This window comes from Lampris incognitus, chromosome 9 (genome assembly GCF_029633865.1).
Source record: "Lampris incognitus isolate fLamInc1 chromosome 9, fLamInc1.hap2, whole genome shotgun sequence".
NCBI lineage: Eukaryota > Metazoa > Chordata > Actinopteri > Lampriformes > Lampridae > Lampris > Lampris incognitus.
Genome location: NC_079219.1, coordinates 731741 through 751800, shown reverse-complemented (window position 1 = coordinate 751800; position 20060 = coordinate 731741). Strand labels below are relative to the sequence as shown.

At 48.6% G+C, this 20060-nt stretch overlaps 1 protein-coding gene across 1 annotated transcript; it reads right to left on the bottom strand.

Annotated features, from left to right (window-relative positions):
- Positions 1-6866: 6866 nt before the first annotated feature.
- tnfb (tumor necrosis factor b (TNF superfamily, member 2)) lies at positions 6867-10492 on the bottom strand. The gene is made up of 4 exons (XM_056285966.1): positions 10305-10492; positions 10139-10193; positions 9986-10045; positions 6867-7850 (listed from the first exon to the last, which is right to left on the bottom strand). Exons 1-4 carry the CDS (start codon positions 10476-10478, stop codon positions 7393-7395), a joined length of 747 nt encoding a protein of 248 aa, XP_056141941.1. The 5' UTR covers positions 10479-10492; the 3' UTR covers positions 6867-7392.
- Between the last annotated feature and the right edge of the window lie 9568 nt (positions 10493-20060).

Sequence of the window (20060 nt, the reverse complement as noted above, 5' to 3'; positions counted from 1 at the left end):
TATTAATGCTGCAAGCTGTGTGTATTAATGCTGCAAGCTGTGTGTATTAATGCTGCAAGCTGTGTGTATTAATGCTACAAGCTGTGTGTATTAATGCTACAGGCTGTGTGTATGAATGCTGCAGGCTGTGTGTATGAATGCTGCAGGCTGTGTGTATGAATGCTACAAGCTGTGTATGAATGCTGCAAGCTGTGTGTATTAATGCTACAAGCTGTGTGTATGAATGCTGCAAGCTGTGTGTATGAATGCTACAAGCTGTGTGTATTAATGCTGCAAGCTGTGTGTATGAATGCTGCAAGCTGTGTGTGTGAATGCTACAAGCTGTGTGTGTGAATGCTACAGGCTGTGTGTGTGAATGCTACAAGCTGTGTGTATGAATGCTACAGGCGGTGTGTGTGAATGCTACAGGCTGTGTGTGTGAATGCTACAGGCTGTGTGTGTGAATGCTACAAGCTGTGTGTGTGAATGCTACAGGCTGTGTGTATGAATGCTACAAGCTGTGTGTGTGAATGCTACAGGCTGTGTGTATGAATGCTACAGGCTGTGTGTGTGAATGCTACAGGCGGTGTGTATGAATGCTACAGGCTGTGTGTATGAATGCTACAGGCTGTGTGTATGAATGCTACAGGCTGTGTGTATGAATGCTGCAAGCTGTGTGTATGAATGCTACAGGCTGTGTGTGTGAATGCTACAGGGCTGTGTGTGTGAATGCTACAGGCTGTGTGTATGAATGCTACAGGCTGTGTGTATGAATACTACAAGCTGTGTGTATGAATGCTGCAAGCTGTGTGTGTGAATGCTACAGGGCTGTGTTTGTGAATGCTACAAGCTGTGTATGAATGCTACAGGCTGTGTGTATGAATGCTGCAAGCTGTGTGTATGAATGCTACAGGCTGTGTGTATGAATGCTACAGGCTGTGTGTATGAATGCTACAGGCTGTGTGTATGAATGCTGCAAGCTGTGTGTATGAATACTACAAGCTGTGTGTGTGAATGCTACAGGCTGTGTGTGTGAATGCTACAGGGCTGTGTGTGTGAATGCTACAGGCTGTGTGTATGAATGCTACAGGCTGTGTGTATGAATGCTACAAGCTGTGTGTATGAATGCTGCAATCTGTGTGTGTGAATGCTACAGGGCTGTGTGTGTGAATGCTACAAGCTGTGTATGAATGCTACAGGCTGTGTGTATGAATGCTGCAAGCTGTGTGTGTGAATGCTACAGGCGGAGTGTGTGAATGCTACAGGCTGTGTGTATGAATGCTACAGGCTGTGTGTATGAATGCTACAGGCTGTGTGTATGAATGCTACAGGCTGTGTGTATGAATGCTACAAGCTGTGTGTGTGAATGCTACAGGGCTGTGTGTATGAATGCTACAGGCGGAGTGTGTGAATGCTACAGGCTGTGTGTATGAATGCTACAGGCTGTGTGTATGAATGCTACAAGCTGTGTGTGTGAATGCTACAAGCTGTGTGTGTGAATGCTACAGGCTGTGTGTGTGAATGCTACAAGCTGTGTGTGTGAATGCTACAGGGCTGTGTGTATGAATGCTACAAGCTGTGTGTATGAATGCTACAGGCTGTGTGTGTGAATGCTACAGGCTGTGTGTATGAATGCTACAGGCTGTGTGTATGAATGCTACAGGCTGTGTGTATGAATGCTACAGGGCTGTGTGTATGAATGCTACAAGCTGTGTGTATGAATGCTACAGGCGGTGTGTGTGAATGCTGCAAGCTGTGTGTGTGAATGCTACAGGGCTGTGTGTGTGAATGCTGCAAGCTGTGTATGAATGCTACAGGCTGTGTGTATGAATGCTACAAGCTGTGTATGAATGCTACAGGCTGTGTGTATGAATGCTACAAGCTGTGTGTGTGAATGCTACAGGCTGTGTGTATGAATGCTACAGGCTGTGTGTATGAATGCTACAAGCTGTGTGTGTGAATGCTACAGGCTGTGTGTGTGAATGCTACAGGCTGTGTGTATGAATGCTACAAGCTGTGTATGAATGCTACAGGCTGTGTGTATGAGTGCTGCAAGCTGTGTGTGTGAATGCTACAGGCGGAGTGTGTGAATGCTACAGGCTGTGTGTGTGAATGCTACAGGCTGTGTGTGTGAATGCTACAGGCTGTGTGTATGAATGCTACAAGCTGTGTATGAATGCTACAGGCTGTGTGTATGAATGCTGCAAGCTGTGTGTGTGAATGCTAAAGGCGGAGTGTGTGAATGCTACAGGCTGTGTGTGTGAATGCTACAAGCTGTGTGTGTGAATGCTACAGGCTGTGTGTATGAATGCTACAGGCGGTGTGTGTGAATGCTGCAAGCTGTGTGTGTGAATGCTACAGGGCTGTGTGTGTGAATGCTGCAAGCTGTGTATGAATGCTACAGGCTGTGTGTATGAATGCTACAAGCTGTGTATGAATGCTACAGGCTGTGTGTATGAATGCTACAAGCTGTGTGTATGAATGCTACAAGCTGTGTGTGTGAATGCTACAGGCTGTGTGTATGAATGCTACAGGCTGTGTGTATGAATGCTACAAGCTGTGTGTGTGAATGCTACAGACTGTGTGTATGAATGCTACAGGCTGTGTGTGTGAATGCTACAGGCTGTGTGTGTGAATGCTACAGGCTGTGTGTGTGAATGCTACAGGCGGTGTGTGTGAATGCTGCAAGCTGTGTGTGTGAATGCTACAGGCTGTGTGTATGAATGCTACAGGCTGTGTGTATGAATGCTACAGGCTGTGTGTATGAATGCTACTGGCGGTGTGTGTGAATGCTACAGGCTGTGTGTATGAATGCTACAGGCTGTGTGTGTGAATGCTACAGGCTGTGTGTGTGAATGCTACAGGCTGTGTGTATGAATGCTACAGGCTGTGTGTATGAATGCTACAGGCTGTGTGTATGAATGCTACAGGCTGTGTGTGTGAATGCTACAGGCTGTGTGTATGAGTGCTACAGGCTGTGTGTATGAATGCTACAAGCTGTGTGTGTGAATGCTACAAGCTGTGTGTGTGAATGCTACAAGCTGTGTGTGTGAATGCTACAGGCTGTGTGTGTGAATGCTACAGGCGGTGTGTGTGAATGCTACAAGCTGTGTGTGTGAATGCTACAGGCTGTGTGTATGAATGCTACAAGCTGTGTGTGTGAATGCTACAGGCGGTGTGTGTGAATGCTACAAGCTGTGTGTGAATGCTACAGGCGGTGTGTATGAATGCTACAAGCTGTGTGTGTGAATGCTACAGGCTGTGTGTGTGAATGCTACAGGCTGTGTGTATGAATGCTACAGGCTGTGTGTATGAATGCTACAGGCTGTGTGTGTGAATGCTACAGGCTGTGTGTATGAGTGCTACAGGCTGTGTGTATGAATGCTACAAGCTGTGTGTGTGAATGCTACAAGCTGTGTGTGTGAATGCTACAAGCTGTGTGTGTGAATGCTACAGGCTGTGTGTGTGAATGCTACAGGCGGTGTGTGTGAATGCTACAGGCTGTGTGTGTGAATGCTACAGGCTGTGTGTGTGAATGCTACAGGCGGTGTGTGTGAATGCTACAGGCTGTGTGTGTGAATGCTACAGGCGGTGTGTGTGAATGCTACAGGCGGTGTGTGTGAATGCTACAAGCTGTGTGTGTGAATGCTACAGGCGGTGTGTATGAATGCTACAAGCTGTGTGTGTGAATGCTACAAGCTGTGCCACCAGGCAGCGCTGCAATGAAATGTGGGATTCTAACAGACGGTTGCCGTCAGATAAGCACACGGCCTCGTCGCCAGTCTTCATACTCGTGTGTCCTTCTGATGAGTGTTTCTACTGAGTGACGGTTCAGGTAGACGCGCTGTGTCACGGAGGACAGCCTGCAGGGACGTGTTTCTACTGATGATGAGTGTTTCTACTGAGTGACGGTTCAGGTAGACGCGCTGTCTCACGGAGGACGGCCTGCAGGGACGTGTTTCTACTGATGATGAGTGTTTCTACTGAGTGACGGTTCAGGTAGACGCGCTGTCTCACGGAGGACAGCCTGCAGGGACGTGTTTCTACTGATGATGAGTGTTTCTACTGAGTGACGGTTCAGGTAGACGCGATGTCTCACGGAGGACGGCCTGCAGGGACGTGTTTCTACTGATGATGAGTGTTTCTACTGAGTGACGGTTCAGGTAGACGCGATGTCTCACGGAGGACAGCCTGCAGGGACGTGTTTCTACTGATGATGAGTGTTTCTACTGAGTGACGGTTCAGGTAGACGCGATGTCTCACGGAGGACAGCCTGCAGGGACGTGTTTCTACTGATGATGAGTGTTTCTACTGAGTGACGGTTCAGGTAGACGCGATGTCTCACGGAGGACAGCCTGCAGGGACGTGTTTCTACTGAGTGACGGTTCAGGTAGACGCGATGTCTCACGGAGGACAGCCTGCAGGGACGTGTTTCTACTGATGATGAGTGTTTCTACTGAGTGACGGTTCAGGTAGACGCGATGTCTCACGGAGGACAGCCTGCAGGGACGTGTTTCTACTGATGATGAGTGTTTCTACTGAGTGACGGTTCAGGTAGACGCGCTGTCTCACGGAGGACAGCCTGCAGGGACGTGTTTCTACTGATGATGAGTGTTTCTACTGAGTGACGGTTCAGGTAGACGCGATGTCTCACGGAGGACAGCCTGCAGGGACGTGTTTCTACTGATGATGAGTGTTTCTACTGAGTGACGGTTCAGGTAGACGCGCTGTCTCACGGAGGACAGCCTGCAGGGACGTGTTTCTACTGATGATGAGTGTTTCTACTGAGTGACGGTTCAGGTAGACGCGATGTCTCACGGAGGACGGCCTGCAGGGACGTGTTTCTACTGATGATGAGTGTTTCTACTGAGTGACGGTTCAGGTAGACGCGATGTCTCACGGAGGACAGCCTGCAGGGATGTGTGTTTCTACTGAGTGACGGTTCAGGTAGACGCGCTGTCTCACGGAGGACAGCCTGCAGGGACGTGTTTCTACTGATGATGAGTGTTTCTACTGAGTGACGGTTCAGGTAGACGCGCTGTCTCACGGAGGACGGCCTGCAGGGACGTGTTTCTACTGATGATGAGTGTTTCTACTGAGTGACGGTTCAGGTAGACGCGATGTCTCACGGAGGACAGCCTGCAGGGATGTGTGTTTCTACTGAGTGACGGTTCAGGTAGACATGCTGTCTCACAGAGGACAGCCTGCAGGGATGTGGACGCTGGCGTTAAGGTAAAGCAGTCTTCTATACGTGGTAGTCCTTTGTGTTGTCGTGCTGTTTTCCCAGGTGGCCTGTGGATAAGTGCGCCTGTCGGTGAGGATGTGTAGAGGAACTGACGTATGTACCCACAGTTAATCTGGATGCACGATTTCATTCATTAGTATTTTTAGAGGTGCCGAGGCGACGATAAGCAACGACAGCTTTTTTGACACATGATGAAGATGTTGACGAATATTGTTAAGATAGATACTTCATTGTGCACTTTAAGCCAAACAAAGTGTGTTTTTTGACCATTTCTGATAATACACTCGAGCTCAGGGTCTGGGGAAGCAAGACATACAACACATTTGTCATGGAGGGAATAGCCCATGTGTTAACTGTCCAGTTCTCAGATCAGGTCGTGTAACATATGATGCCAAGGCCATGTGGGGAATGTTCTATACTCTGGCACAGGTATGAAATATAGCAGGATCTAAAGCGGTTTGTATTTACTATATCTGAGATTTTAAATGTTCCTATGATTATATGTATGCAAATATATATGGATAACATGATCAAATAAAATCATTGTTTTTCACTGGGTATGTTTATGTGTCATGTTATCTGTCCTTTTTTTTGCAGAAAGTGAAGTTCCAGTAATTAAAGTAAACTCTAATGTCATGCTGTTAACTTTTCAGCGTAACTGCAACACAGTCAGTCAGTCCTGTGTGTAAGTCTTCATCTGCCCACTGTGTTTTAGAAGAACTGTGTCACATTTAAATGTCACTTCCTGCATGTCTGCTGGTCTGTGTAACATGACTGTCAGCCACTAGGTGTCGTCACCGCTTGGTGTACCTGTCAGCCACTAGGTGTCGTCACCGCTTGGTGTACCTGTCAGCCACTAGGTGTCGTCACCTCCTGGTCCGCTTGTGGTTCATGTCGCCCGCTGTGTTGGTGAAACATCATCATTAGTCCGACTTTCTGAGGGCGCTTCATAAACGTGTCTGCATGTCCGCAGGCCCAGCGAGAAGTGGTTTTGAGCACAATAGCGAGCGAGCGAGCGAGGGAGGGAGGGAGGGAGCGAGGGAGGGAGGGAGGGAGGCCGGCCGGCCGGCGGGAACCCTCCGCCTCGCCGCCAGGACAATACGCGGATGTTTGTCCACAGCACATTAAACAAACTTCAGTCATTTAATCGTTTGCATGACAACAACACAAACCCTCCCTCCCTCCCCCCACCTATTCCAGCTGACTGAAGATGAGGTATGCGCAAACGGAAGAAGGCGGAGGGGAGGGTGGAGGGTCACTGGGGAAAACCCGCTCTGGGCTGAGGCTTCTGTGGGCCTCCACCTGACACAGCAAGTCAGCGACACGCAGCGAGCAGAAAATCCCCCTCGACTCATCTGAGCTCACAGAGGAAGTATTTGCTGGCTGTGGAGGGACTGCATGGCGGGAGGGAGGGAGGGAGGGACTGCACGGCGGGAGGGAGGGAGGGAGGGGGAGGGACTGCATGGAGGGAGGGCGGCTCTGCCAGATAAGAACTGCGCGCCGCTGCAATGTGGAGTCCACCGCCCACACGGGTTTGCTCGTCCAAGCGCAAATGCCGCCACCTGCAGCGCGGCTATGACAGACCGGATGTTCCTGCTGTTTGAAGCAGAAGGGTGGCAAGTGGGTCTTGACTTGAGGATTTTCGTTTTTATTATTACAATGAGAAATGATTTTCATGCATCAAAGAGATAAATAAATACTTATGCTCAGCGACATAAATAATAATAAATACAATTAAATAGACAGATTATGATAAGTGATAATAGCAGTTAAAATGGAATCATTTCCAATAAGTCATAAGGTCTACACTCTCCGTGGAAGAGCTGCGTGGTCATGTGGTGCGGCGGAGAAGGTGCAGCCAACAATCTCGGGTCAGTACACGCAGCAGCAGCAACAACAACAACAACAACAACAAGATTCTAAACTGCTGCAGTTTACAACATCTACAACCAGAACAACAGCCTATTAGGCTAAAATGTCCATCTCAATTGAGATTTCAGAAGTGCCACATCACCATGACGATGAAACAGTTCCGTATAAAACGGGAACGATAACGCTGACGACACTCGGAGCGTCGCTACCGTCTCCGTGGTAACAGCGTATCGTTTGTCGTCTCCGTGGTAACAGCGAAGAAGGCCGCCCTGTCTCCTCGCGCAGCCCGCCCGCCGTTAGAGCGCGAACACACCAAAGAAGGTCCTCCCGCCCTCCGACTCGATCTCCGTGAGCTGGTTGGTCTCCGTCCACAGCCGGTCCCCTCGGTTCAGCTGGAACACCGCGCCCAGATAGATGGCGTTGTACCAGCCCTCGCCAATCCTGTAGCCGTCATCGTTGGCAACCCGCTGGCACGCCGACCTGACGGCGCTCAGCAGGGACGATCTGCCGCCGACCGAATCCGAGAAACGCCAAATCCTGTGGCTGAGCGGCGCGACGTGCCGCCCCACGAACTCCCCGTCGTCGTCGCTGCAGGACACCCTGAACGACGCCTGGCTGTAGACGAAGAAGAGGCCTGTCTGTGGGATGGTGATCTGGTTGTCCACCAGCCTCAGGCCGCCCTGGGCAAAGGCCTGCCCCTGATCCTTCCTCCACTCCACCTGGTCCTTGAAACCTTCGCCATCTTCATAACTTCCTGAAACAACAGGGAGGACAAAGCCACGTTGGTGCTAGCGGCTCAGCGCGAGCGGCACGGAAGTGAGGTGAGGGGGAGCGCGTAGTGATACTCAACACAAGAAAAGCCTCCGCTTGGCTTCCGACACCGACGTGGGTTTTTTCCATTTGTGTATAACCAACAAAACAACAGTATTAGATTTGAATTTTAATTGTGTAAATGTAACATACACATGAGATAAATGCTGTCTGTAGCCTAAATATATAAAATACATCACTTCCTTTGTGCCTTTACAGACACACACACACACACACACACACACACGCAGTTTCATGTAGGAACTATTTTCGGACCTAGCGACACCCACATGAAACTGCTAACCACAAAGTCTGGACTCTTTTGTGTAGCCGCGTAATGGCGTCTGCACAGAGGCCGTACTGCTGACTTCTGTTGGTTTGTTTGTTTTGTTGTCTTTTGGCGCTTTGAGCAACACAAGCCGAGCGCCATCAGTTCATCGTACCGGGGAGAGGCAGCATCTGCATGGCCGGTAGCTCAACAACTCACAGCTCAGACGAAAAACATGTATTTTTGATTTTGGGGTGAACTGTCCCTTTAACTAACAGGTCATATTTTACCATACAAATGCTCCGTCAAGCAGCTTTAATGTCCTCTACAAGACGCCTTCTGGTTGCATCACCAAGTCCAAGCAGGCTGGCGATGTTATTATTACTGGCCAGCCAGTAACAATAACATCACGACTTGTTTTGCACGAGCCGAGGATCAGTCACATCCTCCCTAGTAGATTATTAGGATCAGTCACATCCTCCCTAGTAGATTATTAGGATCAATCACATCCTCCCTAGTAGATTATTAGGATCAGTCACATCCTCCCTAGTAGATTATTGGGATCAATCACATCCTCCCTCGTAGATTATTAGGATCAGTCACATCCTCCCTCGTGGATTATTAGGATCAATCACATCCTCCCTAGTAGATTATTAGGGTCAATCACAGCCTCCCTAGTATATTATTAGGATCAGTCACATCCTCCCTCGTAGATTATTAGGGTCAATCACACCCTCCCTAGTAGATTATTAGGATCAATCACATCCTCCCTCGTAGATTACTAGGATCAATCGCATCCTCCCTAGTAGATTATTAGGATCAATCACATCCTCCCTCATAGATTATTAGGATTAATCACAGCCTCCCTAGTAGATTATTGGGATCAATCACATCCTCCCTAGTAGATTATTAGGATCAGTCACATCCTCCCTAGTATATTATTAGGATCAATAACATCCTCCCTAGTAGATTATTAGGATCAATCACAGCCTCCCTCATTGATTATTAGGATCAATCACAGCCTCCCTAGTATATTATTAGGATCAATCACATCCTCCCTAGTAGATTATTAGGATCAGTCACATCCTCCCTCGTAGATTATTAGGATCAATCACATCCTCCCTCGTAGATTATTAGGATCAATCACACCCTCCCTAGTAGATTATTAGGATCAATCACATCCTCCCTCGTAGATTATTAGGATCAATCACATGCTCCCTAGTAGATTATTAGGATCAATCACATCCTCCCTAGTAGATTATTAGGATCAATCACATCCTCCCTCGTAGATTATTAGGATCAATCACATCCTCCCTCGTAGATTATTAGGATCAATCACATTCTCCCTAGTAGATTATTAGGATCAATCACATTCTCCCTAGTAGATTATTAGTATCAATCACATCCTCCCTTGTATATTATTAGGATCAATCACATCCTCCCTAGTAGATTATTAGACGTTATTAGAATAACAGCTGCAAAGTGGAACTCTTTCTTATAAATCAACACAAATAAGAATGCTATGATCATTCATCCTGAAAGAAGAACCACTCCAGAGATTTACTGCAGGGCTGTACCGAGAACAGCTGTATTCATGACTTTGCGCCTCTGGAAGTGTTAAGTCAATGCCAAGGTTAGATGGAGGTCAGGGTGAAGTAACAGTGGTGCAACTATTGTGTGCTATCACTTCCTTGTGGTGTCCCTACCCATTACATCGCACCAAGTGGGAGAAGGCGTTTGAAAGAGGAAGAAGTGATCCGTAGGCTCATTGTTTGTTGAAGAATGAGCCAAAGCTGGCCGTGATGACTCACCTTCTAAATGGATGGCTGCCTTGGCTTTGCTGCCGATTCGCCTCAGTGTGTGGTGGGGCTCTGAGGAAAGGTAAATTACATGTAAAAAAAATAAGTAAAAGAAGGAAAGAAACGGAAAGCCTCAGCATTTTACAAACGTCTGCAAATAATCACCTGTTGCGTCACCAATCACCTTTCCTGTCAGAGCTTCGGTTTGGCCTGACTGGGTCTGGAAGGGAAAGAAATGGGGTTTGTTAAGAGATTTCCATGCAATTTTTCCCCTTTTACAGGCTCTTCAACGTTTTCCGATTAACATCAAGTGACTAAAAATCACTCTCACCTTGGTTTCTGGCCGCCCGTTCATGTACCACGTGAAGACAAGGGCTCCGGCTATACAAACACCGACCATCAGCAAGGCCATGAACATCTTCCATATCCACCCCGAGGATGGCTTCTTCTCAACCACGACCACAGTCCTCTCTCCAAGGCCACACTCCACATCACCAGGCGTCATTGCATATAACACTGTATTGCCTCCTCCAACAGAGTCCAAAGGTTTCACTTTTTTGTTGTTGAGCAGTAACAGAAGTCTGTCAGTGAATGTTGAGTGTGTCTGATGATGTCTGCCTGTGTGTTGCTGTTGTGTGTGGCAGTGAATCTCAGCCAGAGAGCCGTAGTATTTATGCTGCAGCTGCCTGCATGGAGAAGGGAAACTCCGGTGATGTCACGATGTAAGTGGAGCCTACAGCAGGCAGCAGAGTGGAGCCGGGGCCGTGGAGAGATGGCCGAGGTCGGTGAAGGAAAGGGAAGTCTTAGAAATCGGAGAGGAGTTTCACCGAAGTGCGGTTTCTGGATGGGAAAATGGATAGATGCAAGTTTACGGTTCTGAAAGTGACATGTCACATGAACAAGCAGAGCCACCAGCCCATGTGAACAGATGAAACAATGGCTAGGAATCAAACCAAGAACAGAAAATAAAACAAATCAGGGTGGATGCATACGAAGACACAAGCAGGCACCTTCTCTCTCTCAGTCTGTCTCTCTCTCAGTCTCTGTCTCTCTCTGTCTCTGTCTCTCTCAGTCTCTCTCTGAGTCTCTGTCTCTCTCAGTCTGTCTCTCAGTCTCTTTCTCTCTCTGTCTCTGTCTCTCTCTCTTTCTCTCTCTCAGTCTGTCTCTCAGTCTCTGTCTCTCTCTCAGTCTCTCTCTCAGTCTGTCTCTGTCTCTTTCTCTCTCTCTGTCTGTCTCTCTCTCTGTCTCTCTCTGAGTCTCTTTCTCTCAGTCTGTCTCTCTCTCAGTCTCTGTCTCTGTCTCTCTCTCTCTCTCTCTCTCTCTGTCTCTCTCTCTCTCTCTCTCTCTCTCTCTGTCTCTCAGTCTCTGTCTCTCTCTCTGTCTCTCTCTCAGTCTGTCTCTCAGTCTCTGTCTCTCTCTCTTTCTCTCTCTCAGTCTGTCTCTCAGTCTCTTTCTCTCTCTCAGTCTCTGTCTCTCTCTCAGTCTCTGAGAGCAGGATAAAAAGGGTCCTACCTGTTTTTTATGTCTTGAATTGTTGTTGAATGATTGGTTTTTGGGACTGTTAAAAGATGCATGTTGAGTGTTTGCAATTTGACAAGTATTGTTTATATGTTTAGAAAGATTTCAAGTCTGTTTTCTGTTAAATAAAGACTCGTTTTAATATTCTAAATTCTCTCTCTCTCTCGCAGTCTCTCTCACACCCACCCACACACACACACATATATAAAAAGATGAGAGTTGTCCTTGGTTTACATTTTATAATGTGCCAGCCACTACAGAAAGTGTTTTACGTCATACTACACATTACATAACATGTTCATTTATTAATTAATCAATGATTAATCAATATTGTATTAAATAGTATTATTGAAGTGGATTTTCACATTCGTCCACATCCGAGTTCACATCTGAATTACAGACTGTAGATGGAGGTAAAATAATTAGCCTAGGGGGCGCCCCGGTGGCCCACCTGGTAGAGCGGTACCACATCAGGCTGAGTGCTGACCGCAGCTGCCTGGGTTGTGTCATGTTTATGGTTTATATGTACGTGACGCTTCTTGTGTTGTAATTTGGTGTCGTTTTATTTTATTCCTTGAGGGGGCGCTCTTGGTTCATTTTGTTGTAAGCGGTTGTGGTTGAAAGAAAGAAAAAGAAACCCCAGAAAATGTGGAGTCGCCTGGATCGTTGTGATTGCCAAGCTAAGTGCGGTCATAAAGGAATTTAAACATGACATTGCTTTGTGTCGATGCAGTTGCCCACTGGGGGCCGAGGCTCGCGCCTCGGTCTCGTCAGATCCGACTATGGCCGGATTCGATGAAGCAGCACTAATTGGCAGCGCTGTCTTCGGGAGGGGGGCGCAGTCAGCTTGTATTCGTCACATGAATGCGTCTGTGTGTGTATGTGGGGAAAAGCAGTGGTTCGGCCTGGAGCCGCCTTGTCACGGAAGTGGCGAGGCGACTCCTTCCAGAGTGCCGGCCGGAGAGATGCAGCGGGCGAACGCATGCGTAGGGATCGATTGGCCACTAGATTGGGAGAAAAAGGGAAAAATCAGAAATAAATGTGTATATATATATATATATATATATATATATAAAACCCATTACATTGCTGTTTTGGAGTGTGTTTTTGAGAACTTTATAGGTTCGAATCCGGCCCGGACCCTTTGCTGTATGTAATCCCTGCCTTTCCTATCTCTACTATCACTATCCAATAAAGGTGGAAAATGCCAAAAAAGAAAAAAAGTAGCCTTGCCAGGTCAGGCATATTGTGAGGACATGTTTTGTGTTAGTGGAATCACCACTAGCGTGAGGTTCTGTTTAAAACCAGATTATAACAGAAACCAAATGTAACAAGACCTCAAAAGTCTGGCCCAGATTCCCCTTTCTGTTTTCAGTGTTGGTAGGCGATGCGATGTGGTCGAAACCACCAATCAGACAGGTTCAGCTCCTTCTCCCTGGTGGCCCCTGTGTATCTACCCGGGTTCCCCTTCCTCACTTTCTATTTCCCTCCCTCACTTTCTTTCTCAAGTCTTCTGCTGGGAGCAGAACTTGCTGTGGGAGGCCTCTTGTGAGAGGTGAAACTTGACACACACCATGCCCACTTCGTACCTACAACCCTGGCTGATACCTGAATAATACTGTCACTACCTCTTCATACCTACAACCCTGGCTGATACCTGAATAATACTGTCACTACCTCTTCATACCTACAACCCTGGCTGATACCTGAATAATACTGTCACTACCACTTCATACCTACAACGCTGGCTGATACCTGAATAATACTGTCACTACCACTTCATACCTACAACCCTGGCTGGTACCTGAATAATACTGTCACTACCACTTCATACCTACAACCCTGGCTGGTACCTGAATAATACTGTCACTACCACTTCATACCTACAACCCTGGCTGATACCTGAATAATACTGTCACTACCTCTTCATACCTACAACCCTGGCTGATACCTGAATAATACTGTCACTACCTCTTCATACCTACAACCCTGGCTGATACCTGAATAATACTGTCACTACCACTTCATACCTACAACGCTGGCTGATACCTGAATAATACTGTCACTACCACTTCATACCTACAACCCTGGCTGATACCTGAATAATACTGTCACTACCACTTCATTGCTACAACCCTGGCTGATACCTGAATAATACTGTCACTACCACTTCATACCTACAACGCTGGCTGATACCTGAATAATACTGTCACTACCACTTCATACCTACAACCCTGTCTGGTACCTGAATAATACTGTCACTACCACTTCATACCTACAACCCTGGCTGGTACCTGAATAATACTGTCACTACCACTTCATACCTACAACCCTGTCTGGTACCTGAATAACACTGTCACTACCTCTTCATACCTACAACCCTGGCTGATACCTGAATAACACTGTCACTACCTCTTCATACCTACAACCCTGGCTGATACCTGAATAACACTGTCACTACTTCTTCATACCTACAACCCTGTCTGATACCTGAATAATACTGTCACTACCACTTCATAGCTACAACCCTGGCTGATACCTGAATAATACTGTTACTAACACTTCATACCTACAACCCTGTCTGGTACCTGAATAATACTGTCACTACCACTTCATACCTACAACCCTGTCTGGTACCTGAATAATACTGTCACTACCACTTCATACCTACAACCCTGGCTGATACCTGAATAATACTGTCACTACCTCTTCATACCTACAACCCTGGCTGATACCTGAATAATACTGTCACTACCTCTTCATACCTACAACCCTGGCTGATACCTGAATAATACTGTCACTACCTCTTCATACCTACAACCCTGGCTGATACCTGAATAACACTGTCACTACCTCTTCATACCTACAACCCTGGCTGATACCTGAATAACACTGTCACTACTTCTTCATACCTACAACCCTGACTGATACCTGAATAATACTGTCACTACCACTTCATAGCTACAACCCTGGCTGATACCTGAATAATACTGTTACTAACACTTCATACCTACAACCCTGTCTGGTACCTGAATAATACTGTCACTACCACTTCATACCTACAACCCTGTCTGGTACCTGAATAATACTGTCACTACCACTTCATACCTACAACCCTGTCTGGTACCTGAATAATACTGTCACTACCACTTCATACCTACAACCCTGGCTGATACCTGAATAATACTGTCACTACCTCTTCATACCTACAACCCTGGCTGGTACCTGAATAACACTGTCACTACTTCTTCATACCTACAACCCTGGCTGATACCTGAATAATACTGTCACTACCTCTTCATACCTACAACCCTGGCTGATACCTGAATAATACTGTCACTACCACTTCATGCCTACAACCCTGTCTGGTACCTGAATAATACTGTCACTACCACTTCATACCTACAACCCTGGCTGATACCTTAATAACACTGTCACTACCACTTCATACCTACAACCCTGTCTGGTACCTGAATAATACTGTCACTACCACTTCATACCTACAACCCTGTCTGGTACCTGAATAATACTGTCACTACCACTTCATACCTACAACCCTGGTTGATACCTGAATAATACTGTCACTACCACTTCATACCTACAACCCTGGCTGATACCTGAATAATACTGTCACTACCACTTCATACCTACAACCCTGGTTGATACCTGAATAATACTGTCACTACCACTTCATACCTACAACCCTGGCTGGTACCTGAATAATACTGTCACTACCACTTCATACCTAAAACCCTGTCTGATACCTGAATAACACTGTCACTACCACTTCATACCTACAACCCTGGCTGATACCTGAATAATACTGTCACTACCACTTCATACCTACAACCCTGTCTGGTACCTGAATAACACTGTCACTACCACTTCATACCTACAACCCTGTCTGGTACCTGAATAATACTGTCACTACCACTTCATACCTACAACGCTGGCTGATACCTGAATAATACTGTCACTACCACTTCATACCTACAACCCTGTCTGGTACCTGAATAATACTGTCACTACCACTTCATGCCTACAACCCTGTCTGGTACCTGAATAATACTGTCACTACCACTTCATACCTACAACCCTGTCTGGTACCTGAATAATACTGTCACTACCACTTCATACCTACAACCCTGGTTGATACCTGAATAATACTGTCACTACCACTTCATACCTACAACCCTGGCTGATACCTGAATAATACTGTCACTACCACTTCATACCTACAACCCTGGTTGATACCTGAATAATACTGTCACTACCACTTCATACCTACAACCCTGGCTGGTACCTGAATAACACTGTCACTACCACTTCATACCTACAACCCTGGCTGATACCTGAATAATACTGTCACTACCACTTCATACCTACAACCCTGTCTGGTACCTGAATAACACTGTCACTACCACTTCATACCTACAACCCTGTCTGGTACCTGAATAATACTGTCACTACCACTTCATACCTACAACGCTGGCTGATACCTGAATAATACTGTCACTACCACTTCATACCTACAACCCTGTCTGGTACCTGAATAATACTGTCACTACCACTTCATGCCTACAACCCTGTCTGGTACCTGAATAATACTGTCACTACCACTTCATACCTACAACCCTGGCTGATACCTTAATAACACTGTCACTACCACTTCATACCTACAACCCTGTCTGGTACCTGAATAACACTGTCACTACCTCTTCATACCTACAACCCTGGCTGATACCTGAATAATACTGTCACTACCTCTTCATACCTACAACCCTGGCTGATACCTGAATAATACTGTCACTACCTCTTCATACCTACAACCCTGTCTGGTACCTGAATAATACTGTCACTACCACTTCATACCTACAACCCTGTCTGGTACCTGAATAATACTGTCACTACCACTTCATACCTACAACCCTGTCTGGTACCTGAATAACACTGTCACTACCACTTCATACCTACAACCCTGTCTGGTACCTGAATAATACTGTCACTACCACTTCATACCTACAACCCTGTCTGGTACCTGAATAATACTGTCACTACCACTTCGTACCGACAACCCTGGCTGGTACCTGAATAATACTGTCACTACCACTTCATACCTACAACCCTGGCTGATACCTGAATACCACTGTCACTGCCACATCATACCTACAACCCTGGCTGGTACCTGAACGATACTGTCACTACCACATCATACCGACAACCCCGTCTGGTACCTGAATGATACTGTCACTACCGCTTCATACCGACAACGCTGGCTGGTACCTGAATAATACTGTCACTACCACTTCGTACCGACAACCCTGGCTGGGGACCACGGTCAGAAACAAGGTCCAGGGGAATGCCATGGAGATGGACCACGTGGACAAACAGGAGATCGGCGGTCTCGGCGGAGGACGGGAGCTTGGGGAGCACCATGAAATGGGCCTGCTTGGAAAAACGGTCGACAATGGTGAGTATGACTGTGTTACCCTGAGACACCGGGAGTCCAGTCACGAAGTCCAGGGAGATGTGTGACCAGGGGCGACTGGGGCTGTGAGGGGATGCAGGAGACCAGCGATGGAGGCCTTACTCCGGGAGCAGGTGATACACGCTGCCACAAACTCCCGAACGTCAGCCTCCATGGTAGGCCACCAGAAGCGCTGCCGGAGGAAATACAGTGTCCTGGAGGCGCCAGGGTGGCAGGTGAAGCGGCTGGAGTGGCTCGAGAACCACTCGAGAACCCTGGAGCGGACTGGGGCAGGCACAAACAGATGGTTAGGGGGAACGTTACCAGGGCTGGGGTGAGTTCGCTGGGCGGTCCTGACCAGAGAGTCGGTGGCCCAGGTGACGACGCCCACAACACGGGCCGGAGGCAAGATGGTGTCTGGGCACCCTCCTGGGTGCCATCCTTCGTAGACGCCCCCGGGTGGAGCCGAGAGAGCGCGTCTGCTCTGGAATTCTGTGAGCCTGGACGATAGGACAGCATGAAATTGAATCGGCTGAAGAATTGCGCCCAGCGGGCCTGGCGGTCACTCATCTATTTAGCTGACCGGATGTACACCAGATTCCGGTTGTCTGACCACAGCAGGAAGGGATGCGCCGTCCCCTCGAGCCAGTTACTCCATTCTGCCAGGGCGGCGTGGACGGCCAGCAGCTCCCGGTTGCCGACGTCATAGTCGCGCTCAGCTGGTGTGAGGCGCCGGGAGAAAAAGGTGCAGGGGTGCAGACGGTGATCCTCTGCTGAGTGTTGTGAGAGGACCGCCCCCAACCCAGAGTCAGAGACGTCCACCTCCACCACGAACTGGCGGGTAGGATCCGGGTGGGCAAGCACCGGGGCCTCAGAGAACCTCCTCTTGAGGTCTGTAAAGGCGGTCTGATCCTCCGGGGTCCAGTCAAACTGGCGGAGGGTGGAGGTGAGGGCTGAGAGGGGTGCGGCGATGCGGCTGTAGTCCTTAATGAACTTCATGTAGAAGCCTGCAAAACCCAGGAAGCGTTGCAGCTCTGTCCGGTTCTGGGGTCTGGGCTACTCCAACACTGCCTCGACCTTCTTAGGGTCGGTCCGAATGCGCCCCGCCTCCACAATGTGGCCAAGGAACTCCAGTGAGGGGGTCGTGGCGAGGGAGTGGGCGGAGCTGCTGGTGCTGGCTGGGGACCCCGGAGGGGGCGAGGTGACTGGGAGGTACGCCGGGGAGAGGTGAGAGACTGGCGCTGAGCTCGAGCGCGTTCATCTCGCCTTGCCTGGAGGCGTTGGTCCATCTTCAGAGCCAGGTCGATTAACTCATTGCAGTCCATCCTTGACCTCCTCGCATAAGCCCCGCCTTTATGCACTCAGCAGGGCCTCGTCATTCCAACGGCACTCTGCGGCCAGGACTCGGAAATCGACGGTGTATTCGGCCACCGAACGAGAGCCCTGTTTGATGGTGTGGAGATGGCGGTGGCGTCACAGCCACCAATGGGGTGATCGAACACACTCTTGAATTCCCTGAAAAAGGCTGCATAATCAAGATAGGGCGAGTTTCTGGTCTAGGGCAGCCGTGGCCCACCTGAGAGCCTTACCCGTAAGCAGGGACATGATAAAGGCGACCTTAGCGCCGTCTGAGGTGTAACGGCTGGGCTGGTGGCAGAATACCAGCTCGCACTGGACTAAGAAACCACAGCAGAGCTCAAACTCACCCTCATAGGACCTCGGGGGGGTTAGCTTGGGCTCTCTATGAGCGGGCCCGAGAACCGGAACTGGGGCTAGAACTGGTCCTGGGGCAGGTTGGTCCGCTTGAGGCGCGGGTTGCGGTGGGCTTACCGTCACGTCCAGGCGATCCAGCCGAGCGAGGACCTGAGCGAAGGCGGCGGTGAGACGGTTCTCCAGCGCCGTCATCCGTATGCCTTGTTGTTGGACTGCTGCGTTGAGTCTTACGATGAGCGGAGGATCGCCAGTTCCGCTGGGATTTGCCACCAGAGTTGCTGCTGGAGTTCCTGCTGGACCCGGTTCCATCGTGGCCAGATTGTACTGATGTACGTCGGAAAGGAACCAGTGCAGGGGTCCGGCAGGGTCAAACCCGTAGGCATGTTTATTTATACTCAGGGAAGGGAAATGCGGGATGTGTATGGTGCAACTAGAGTCCTGTATGTGGGGTGTGTAAAAGACTATGTGTTTGTGTGCAGGGCGAGTGTGGTGCGTGTGTGCAGGAATGTAACTGACTGGAGGGTGTCTGTGCGTGCTGGTGATGCGCAAGTCCAGGAGTAGGGGTCCTGCGGGAGGCAGCGTGGGAGCACAAGGGAGGGGTCCGAGGAACACAAGGGACGCGAGGAAGACGGAGCCCGAGAAGCACCGGGGGTTCTGGGAGGACGGGGGCGAGAGACACGGAATTAGACTCAGGAATCACAACGCAGGAATTGCAGGAGAAAAACACAGCCAAAGTGTCTAGCGGTCTACGCGGTATCTACCGTACTAGATGGCACAATCTGGCACCGATTGCACGTCAGCGTCTTCTCTTACAGCTGGCTGCAGATTGGCTTCAGGTGCGCTGATTTCTGATGAGCCTCTGGTGCGTAGCTGCGCTCTCAACGAGCGCGCTGATTGAACCCTGCTGGTAGACTCAGGCGGAGACGCACCTTGCGTCTGGACCACAGCACATTCACAGACATGTTGCGGAAGAATTTGGGTCTGACACCCTTAAAATGGTGAGGGAATATGAAAGGATGGCTCGGAAGATTGCAGACTACAGAAACCACTTGCGATTTAATCTGAGATACAGACAACACAGGCTCATACCCACTAGCCTGCACCTGTGTACCACAATGAAAGGACATAGAGCGGACAGAATCATAGCGAAGGCACAGAATCAACTCCTGAATGAAAGAGTGAGACAGGTCCATTTCACTATTGAAGGGCTGAAGGAGAAATCTGACCAACTACTCCAGCAACTAACATCCCACTTGCCTGGTGCAGTCTTGGAGAGGGTCACTGATTTCACCAAGAAAGCCCAACTATCTCAACACCACAAAACCAAAGAAAGGCAGAGAAGGAAGTTTCAAAACTTACAGCGACGAACCAGCAACACTAGCCAAGAAG